Raw genomic sequence first — 9804 nt, forward strand, 5'->3', positions numbered from 1 at the left:
TCCTACATCCAAAACCTCCAAGAAAAAATATGAATCAGTCCCAGGCTTTGGAAGAGCTCAAAAGGGACTTTGAGAAGCAAGTAAGAGAAGAATAAATAGGAAAAGCTGGGAAGAGGAAATGAGAGTGATGCAAGAAAATCATGAAAAACAAGTCAACAGCTTGCTAAAGGAGACCCAAAAAATTACTGAAGAAAATAACACCTTAAAAAATAGCCTAACCCAAATGGCAAAAGAGCTCCAAAAAGCCAATGAGGAAAAGAATGCCCTAAAAAGCAAAATTGGTCAAACGGAAAAGGAAGTCCAAAAGATTACTGAAGAAAATACTTCCTTAAAAATTAGAATAGAGCAATTGGAAGCTAGTGACTTTATGAGAAATCAAGACATTGTAAAACAAATCCAAAAGAATGAGAAATTAGAAAACAATGTGAAATATCTCATTGGAAAAACAACTGACCTGGAAAATAGATTCAGAAGAGAGAATTTAAAAATTATTGGATTATCTGAAAGCCATGATCAAAAAAAAAGAGCCTAGACATCATCTTTCAAGAAATGATCAAGGAAAACTGCCCTGATATTTTAAAACCAGAGGGCAAAATAGAAATTGAAAAAATCCACCGATCTCCTCCTGAAAGCGATCCCCAAAGGAAAACTCCTAGGGATATTATAGCCAAATTCCAGAGTTCCCAGGTCAAGGAGAAAATATTATAAGCAGCCAGAAAGAAACAATTCAAGTGCTGTGGAAACACAATCAGGGTAACACAACATTTAGCAGCTTCTACATTAAGGGACTGCAGGGCATAGAATATAATATTCTGGAGGGCAAAGGAGATAGGATTACAGCCAAGAATCACCTACCCAGCAAAACTGAGTATAATTCTGCAGGGGAAAAAATGATCATTCAGTGAAATAGAGGACTTTCAAGTGTTCTTGATGAAAAGACCAGAGCTGAATAGAAAATTTGACTTTCCAATACAAGACTCAAGTGGAACATGAAGAGGTAAACAGGAAAGAGAAAATCATAAGAGACTCATTAAGGTTGAACTGTTTACATTCCTGCATGGAAAGATGATATTTATAACTCATGAGACCTTTGTCAGTATAAGTGGGGTTGGAGGGAAAAAAATTATATGTTTGTATAGATAGATAGATAGAGAGAGAGATAAGTAGGTAGGTAGGTAGGTAGGTAGGTAGGTAGGTAGATAAATAGAGGGCACAGGGTGAGTTGAAGTTGAAGAGGTCATATCTGGAGAATAAAATTAAGGGGTGAGAGAGGATTATACTAGGAGAAGGAGAAAGGGAGAGGTAGAATGAGGTAAAATATCTCACAAAAAAACAGAAAAGAAAATGCTCTTACAATAAGGGGAAACTGGCGAAGGTAAGAGGGAATGAGTAAATCTTATTCTCATAGGATTTGACTTAAGGAGGGAATAACATACACACTCAATTGGGTATGGAAATCTGTCTTATCCTACAGGAAAGTAGGAGGGGAAGGAGAAAAGAGAGTAGGGGGATGATAGAGAGGAGGGCAGAATGGGAAAGGGGGTAATCAGAAGCAAACACGTCTGAGGAGGGACAGGGTCAAAAGAAAGAATAGAATAAATGAAGGAGTGGGATAGGATTAAGGGAGATAGAGTTCATTTTTCACAGCATATCTACTATGGAAGTGTTTTGCATAACTGCACATGTATAGCCCATATTGAGTTGCTTGCCTTTTCAATGAGGGTGGGTGGGGAGGGAAGAAGGGGGAAAATTTGGAACCCAAAGTTTTAAAAACACATGTTTAAAAAAATGTTTTCACATGCAACTGGGAAATAATAAATACAGGAAATGGGGTACAGAAATCTATCCTGCCCTACAGGAAAACAGAAGGGGAAGGGGATAAGAGAAAGGGGAAAGAAATAGAAGGGAAGGCAGACTAGGGAAAGGGGTATTCAAAATTCCTGCCAGCTTGAGGTGGGGGGAGGGGCGAGATGGGGTGAAAATTTGAAACTCAAAATCTTGTGGAAGTAAATGTTGAAAACCAAAAATAAATAAATTTATTAATTTAAAAAAATAAAAAAGTGTGTCTTGTCCCTACCAAGTGTGCAGATTCTTAAAATCTGGCTCACTTCTACTGGCAACACAATAAACCTTATCTTTGACTGAAAAAAAAAAAGCATGAGTGGCTAGAATGAGTAAGCAACTATTATGAATAATGAACTTTTATACAAAAACCATGAGTTAAAATGAGCCAGCACACTAACTCCACTACATTTCTGACTGTAACAGCAAAAGGTCATACTTCTGACTCATATAATCATCTAAAGAAAACATATATAAGATGAAATTTAAGTTCCCAAAGATTATTTATATATTGTCCTCAGTTCATCTTTAAAGGAAAAAAAAAAATCACTCAATCTTTCCAATTATCATTCAAGATAATGGTAATGTAAATGTTTCCCTAATGAAAAACTTTTTTTTAATTGTGCTTAAAAGACAATTAAAAGCCAAAATAGCTTAGCCTGAGCCTATCTGTACTATAATGGAAAATTTCCTGACTCAGGAGTGGAGAGGTTCCAGCTTCAAATCCCACCATGGACACATATCCCATGTCATCTTGGGCAAAACATTAGCATCTCTGGGCCTCTGTTTTCTCATCTATAGAATGAATAGTTTAAAGTACCTGTCCTCTGAAGTCTTCCCCAGCTTTAAAACTAAGTTACTGTGTCAATGTTGCATTTATTCCCATGAGTTATTTTTTACTATCATAAATGTTATTCTTTAGGTAATATTTAAATAACAAAAGCATGCCATCTAAATATCTGAAATACAAGTAACAGCTCACATTTTCATAGGTTCTTATGGATTACAAAATTATTTCCTCACAGCAATCTTATGTTATAGTACAATTATTACTAGCTCTATGTTACAGATAAAGTAGCTGGAGTTCATGAAAGTTGAATGCCTCTTCAAGATCAATAACTCTATTCTTTCCAAGAATTAAGTCTTAAGCCCTAATTCTCTTGTCTCCAGATTTAGTGGGGTTTTTTTTCATTATGTAATAAAGGTACATGACTATAAAAATGACTGTATTTTCTAGATCATTTCATGATGTTGACTTTCAAAACAGCAAAAGACTTTGCCAGTGAGTATAAATAAATAAAGTAAGGATTTTGGCCAACTTTTCCTACAATGCAACTGGTAAACTGAGACACAATCTAACAATTTAAAATTGGCTAATTAATTTTCTCATAAGCCAAATAATAAAAAAAATTTTGATTGTGTTCCTGTTAAGCCTTTATTCTGAATGAATAAATGTAAAAGCATTTATTAATTGTTTATAGTATGTCAACCATTATGCTAAGCACTGGGGCTACATGTGCAACAGAAGACAGCTACTGCTCTCAGGTGTCTCACACTCTAATAAAATGAGATAAGAAATGTAGAAAGGTTGATCTGCAAGGCAAATGGAAAGACCTGGACATCTCAAAAATACAATGTCAAAGTATATAGCAAGTCCCATTAAATACTTAGGATGTGTCATCATAGTTGTCACTGATTCAATAACCCTTCTCAAGCAATTAGTGAGATAAGTTAAAACACCAAATGCCCAAGTTATTATTTCAAGGAAAACATAAAACCTATTTGACCTCTTAGAGTAAAAATAAAGTCCAAATGTTCATTAATTATGAAATATGGGCAATATTATACATCTGTTTCAGAACTTCATGTTTTCTAACTGGTGTTTGCAGTAAAAATGTTTAAGTTCATCCCCACTTGGGATATTTTTTCAACTGGACAAAATAATTCTAAAGGATAAGTTTTTTAAACTTATCTTAGGATCATTTTTTTAAAAATAAAGATAAAAAATGCAAAATTTTAATTCACTTGCTTTAAACAATCTCCCTCAAAATTAAAAAAAAAAAAGACAAACAAATAGTAGGGAAGGAGATTTTTTCCCCCTTAATGGAAGAGGAAAAACAAACAAACAAACAAACAAAAACTTTGATTAGTTACTAAAAGTCATTCAGGGCAACTATGTTCTTCAAAAATTCCTCAGTAGAAACACAAACAAATCTCAAGAGAGGAACTTTAAAGTGTGAGTTAGCTCCAGAGTTGAGAAATTTTCCCTTAGTGGAACACCATGGAAGCTCTAAATTGCTCTGTGTTCCCCATTGTAATGAATAGAATAAAAATAGTCAGATTTTGGCTTTAACTCAACTTTTTTTTCATATACAAATAATTTTAATTCATTTTTTGTGTTCTACCTGATATAGGTATGTAATAGTAGTAAACCACCAATCAATTAAAATGTTCTACTTTTCAATAAATTAAACCCAATAGTTTGGCAACAGCTTTCCTCTGAAATAGCTTGTCATTTCACATAATTGTGACAAACCTCTATCAAAGCATCACAAAGTAAAATTAGAAACCTGAATTAGAGTACCCTCCTCATAACAAATTAGTAAATAATGCAACCAGAAATAAGTCAGAAATAAGGCCTTCCTTAGCAGACCTTCCCCTCCAAACCCACAAACCCCCCCCCAAAAAATAGGTTGGCTTTGTTGTTGTTGTTCACTCCTCCTAATAGGAAGTCTCTTTTGGGAGTTTAAAATCATCACATGTACCTTAACATAGAAACTACTCATGCATCTTTTTACTTGTAGGAAAAGAAATATTGAAAGACTTACCCCATTTTTTGGGTAAGCAATCCATCCCAGATCCCCCATTACTGTGCGTGAGTCTAGCAAATTCACTAAAAAGGAAAGAAAGAAGAACATCAAAACAAGAATGGAAGAGAAGTCACTATTCTCATAGCTTCTGGAGCTCTGCCTAGTGTTTTAAGAACTGATATTAGATTAACCATTCATTATAAATAGAAGCATTTTTACAAGAAATTATTTCAGTGATACAAGATGTAAACTCATTTAAATAAATATTTTTTTAAAAAAATTAGTACATGCTGCAAAAATCAAAAAACAGTTCATTCTCAATGGTTATTTTTCCACATGACTTTTTTTTTAAAAAATCATGTTTTTTTTTTAATAGGAATCATGTTACAAGCCGAGACTATATTTCTGGGTTAAGCTGCAGCCATACGATTATGGCTCAACTCATTGCATTTTGCTCCAGAAAGCTGTTATGGAAACAATTAGCAAACAATTTACATTAAATAGCAATAAACTATTCCCAAGCCTATAACACTTTTTGTGGTATTACCCAAAATCTGTAGTTCAAATAGTACATGTAATTAAGAAATAAATCTACACACATTTAACCAAGCCAAGTAAAGTGATTGCTGCTCTCATGGCTCTTGCTACATTTAAAGGTCTGCTATATTTGGTGTTAGTCATCTCATTCATAGAGTTAGCTATGGTATAAAATACATCTAATAGATGAATATTCTGTTTCCAATTATGGTGGCAATAGGGAGAGAGAGAGAGAGAGAGAGAGAGATACAGATATATGCACACACTATAGAGAAAGAGAGAAGAAAAAAGGAAGGAAGGAAGGAAGGCTGTATAGATTTAATTGAACAACTTAATTTTAGGATTTTTTTTAACCCTGTAATGTCAAGGAGCAAGCTATTATACAACGAACTGTCCTGAGGTGTAATGATCTGCCTTCATAGATTATGGCATGGCCTAATTAATGATTACCAGATCAGTCAGCATGACTTGCCACTGAGAAAAGAGGAATTGAAATTCTATGAATAAGCAAAAGGAAGGGAGGCAACAAGCATTTATGTGGTGCCTGTTATTTGCCAGCTGCTGTGCTTTTTTTTTTAAATAAATTTTACAATTTAGGAAACTGAGACTAATATCGATAACGTGACTTGCCTATGATCACATGGCTAGTAAATGTCTGAGGCCATATTTGAATTTAGATCTTGCTAACTGCAGGTCTAGCACTCTATCCACTGTGCCACCAGAGAGGCTACATCTGTGACTTATTCTGTACCTGGCCCACTCTACTCACTCAAAGCTCCAAGTGTGAGATACAGCCTGGGGAAGTAGACAGATTAAAGGGTTTGGATCCTGGTAGGATTGGGTTTGAATTATGCCAGTGATACTTATGTGACCAGCTGTGTGACCTTGAGCAAATCACACAACTTCTCTGGGTCTCATTTTTTTCCTCTTTATAAAATGAAAAGAATTAGATTAAATGGCTTCTAAGCTCCCTTCAAACTCTAAATCTATGATCCTATGTATATATCTCATATCCTCAAGAATCACAGAGTCTACTAAACTATAGTATGCTTCAAAATTGTGTCCAAAAGGAAGAGCTATAATTTGTTGAAACTATGCCTATGAAAAATTCATTTGCAGTATAGGGAAGCAGAGGGGATAGTCCTATTGAAGGCATTGGGAAGAAGTAGGTCTGTATCCCTGTAAATCTCAGTCTCTATCCTCAAAGTATTTGGGAGGAAAGACAAGAGATATTACAGGACCAGAATGCAAGAGATTGTGGTCAGAGATGTTCATACATCACACTTCTAGAGATAATTAACATGACATATAGAGCTGACAGTCACTCTAGGGACAAAAGCTTACCCTCTGAGGGAGGAAATATGGCCTTCAGGGAGGAAAATATGTTTCTCCAGAAGTTAGTGCCTCAGAGTAAATCCCCTTCATTCTTACTAATTATTGCTCCACTAGGTGTTTTTTCCATCCTACTACTACTTTACTACATTCCCATGGCCTTAATATCTGAACTAACTTTAGGTCACTAATTTTAGGTTACTGGGGCAATTCTGTGTTTATTGCTCATGATATAACAGAAATACTATACAGGTGTTGAACTACAGGACAACCAGGAGTGTGTTGGCCCATCTTAATGATTTAATTGTATGTTCACAAAAGGCAAAGAAGTAGCTTGGGCATAGAAGAAGATGCCTTGGATTTGGAACCAAAAAGATTTCAGAACCTTCACTCTGACACATACCAAAAGGGTACCCATCTCTCCTCATCTGTCAAATTAGGATAAAAATATGTATACCAGTCACTTCGCATACTTGTTGTGATGAGGGCATATTGCACACCTTAAAGTATATTACAAATTTTAGTCATTATTATAGATTTTAGTTTTAGAATACTGGCTACCAGTTACCAATTTTCTTTCAGCCCATTAACAATACAAGAATACCATCTACTAAAGTTTAGATATGACCAGTTTACATTTAGCAGCAGTATGTCTGTAAATATCCGGTAGATAGGCCAAGGCCAATTAATCCATTGGTGCTATTATCTTGTGGCTCAGTTCCATCACTACCCACCCCAATTTCTCTAGAAATATAGAAATAAATAGAAATAAAGCCTAAATATCTGAGGCAACCCAATAAAGTATTGGGATTTCGTAGGAAAACTAACAAAGACATACATTATCTCTTCCAGGTCACTACAGGCCAAATTTATTCACTTAATTTAATATCTACGAAAATGATAGTATGACCTAGAAGTCACTATTCCTATGATGCTCTTTTTCACTTAACCCAGCTATTAAAAAAATAAGACACTTTTGAAAGAGATAATTTGCAATTGTGAAATTTAGGAATGTATATCCTAAATCCATTACTGAATTGATAAAAAGGAGGGTTATCTTATTTTTTTAACAATATGATAGTCACCAAGCATTCTCTATACTACAATTACAGTAATTAAATTGTTCAGAACTGTATACATGCTTGTTGTAAATTGCAATGGATGCACAATGAATATTGATCTTCATTGTACAACTTAATTAAAACTTGTCCTGGAGAAGCCACTAATGAATGTAATTAGAAGAAATTTTTGATACCACAGAGCTACTTTGGAAGACATTAATTAGGTAAAAGAAATTTTATGGAAAATGTTTTTAATTCATTGTCTTTCTTTTAGAGAAATTTATATCATTAAGCCCATAGATAACCTTTCAAGTTTACTTCTGTGTTTCATTGTCTAATCCTGATAAATATTGGCTATTCCACCCACATAAGGCTTCAGTTCATCTAGAAAAATTGCTCCTTCAGGATCAATGAATAGTTAGTCTGATTGTTAAAAGAATGCTTAGATCATTAAAGAGATTAGCAATAAAAATGTAATTCAGAAAATTGCTCATTGGAACCAGTAACTGAATAGTCAAATCAAATTTTATAACTGCCAACTCTACCCCCCCAACAAAACAAAACAAAAATGAAAAGTAAGTAGGTAGTGTTCCATAGCAATATTAGACCAAGTTATAACTTCAAAAAAAATCAACCTACATCTGTGATACTATTTGGAATTAAAGTATGAAAAAACTAAGCTGCCAAATCTTACTCTTCTGTACTTCTAGAATGATTGGAGGAGGAGATTAGCTGTCTGAATCAAGCAAGGTATATCCTCCTTATGTGTTTGACTACTCTCAACTCATCAATGTCTTCAAAAATTCTTTAGCAAATATCTACTTTGTATAAAGCATTGTAATATGTGTGAGAATTGAAAGCAGAGATATAACCCAGGCAGTAGATAGTTTAGAGTCCTTGGAGCCCCAAAGACTAGGATTAGATCTTGCGTGTGATGCTTGCCAGGTGCATGAACTTGTGCAAGTCATTTAAACTTTCTAGATCTCACTTGTCTCATATATAGAATGAAGTGAATTATGTTAGATGTCCTCTAAGATTCCTTCTAGCTCTAAATCTATTATCCCATGAACACAGGTCAGGCTGTCAAGGAGCTTAAAATCTATTAAATAGGAATTGACTACATTAACCAATCCATATGTTAAAATGTAAGTATACCCTGGCAGCCTTAATCCTATCTCTTACAGAAAACTTAGTGTGAATGATTTTTACTCAAATGTGATTTTATTTTTTATGGAAATTCATCATGGAGAAATAACCTTTACTGTTGGGGATAGCCTGAGTATTGTTCGCAACAAAGTCTTGGTGTCCTGAGTCCCTGAGTGGTTAAATGACTTATCCATTCAGCTAGTATGTGTCTGAAGCAGGACTTCCACTGAGACTTGCTTCATTCAAAGGCCAGATCCTATATGTAATACTACAGTCTCTTTTAGTATGAATTGTGCATATTAATTATGTTCTTTTCCATACTCAGGTATTTTTTGAATAGGGAAAGAGTGAGAGCTGATTTTGGACCATGGGCTTCTTTGGTTGGCATGATTTCTGAGTGGGATTCTGTAGTAGGAGACTTTAGACAGCTGAATTGCAATACAAAAGCAGCCAGGAAAAGAAATAGGAAGACATGATAAAGGGGTACAGAAAGACAATGCGCCAGTGATAGAGCTTCTCTATCTTGTAATGTCATATATGTCCTTGTTGTATTAACTAACCTAGGTGTCATCTGTAGGCTGCTGGTGTGTGGTATCATCTGTAGCATAATAACACATAATTCTACACTGCTTTTAGATTGGCAAAACATTTATGTACATCTTCTCATTTGGAATTCACAACAAATCTTTAAGGTAGAAAGCAAAAGTTAATTATGCCAAATTTTCCAGATACAGAAAATGAGGATCAGAGGGGTTGTAAGTTGTCCATAATCATAGAGATAATAAATGTTGGAGATGCATTTGAACCCAGGTCTCTCTGACTTCAAGTCCAGAACTTTATCTACTATATGAAACTTACTGAAATATTATTGCGGTAAGAAAATGTCCATTGATGCAATTGATAAGTATTTGTTTTAAGGACAAAGAAATGAAATCATGATTATTATTCTGCTCCTTAATGAGCAATATAACTCTACTGGATCTCTCAAGAATGCGTGGTCCAGCAAAAAGGAAGGGGAAGAAGAAGAAAAAGAAGAAGAAGAAGAAGAAGAAGAAGAAGAAGAAGAAGAAGAAGAA

General features: G+C 34.6%; 1 protein-coding gene across 1 annotated transcript in view; it reads right to left on the minus strand.

Annotated features, from left to right (window-relative positions):
• The window catches only part of EPHA5 (EPH receptor A5), a 458275-nt gene that overhangs the window by 420644 nt on the left and 27827 nt on the right, over positions 1-9804 (minus strand). Inside the window, exon 2 of the mRNA XM_027836299.1 lies at positions 4671-4735. Within this exon, the coding sequence (XP_027692100.1) occupies positions 4671-4735 (65 nt within the window). The remainder of the gene's footprint in view (positions 1-4670; positions 4736-9804) is intronic.

This window comes from Vombatus ursinus, unplaced genomic scaffold, assembly GCF_900497805.2.
Source record: "Vombatus ursinus unplaced genomic scaffold, bare-nosed wombat genome assembly UNPS02014818.1, whole genome shotgun sequence".
In the NCBI taxonomy this organism is placed as follows: Eukaryota; Metazoa; Chordata; class Mammalia; order Diprotodontia; family Vombatidae; genus Vombatus; species Vombatus ursinus.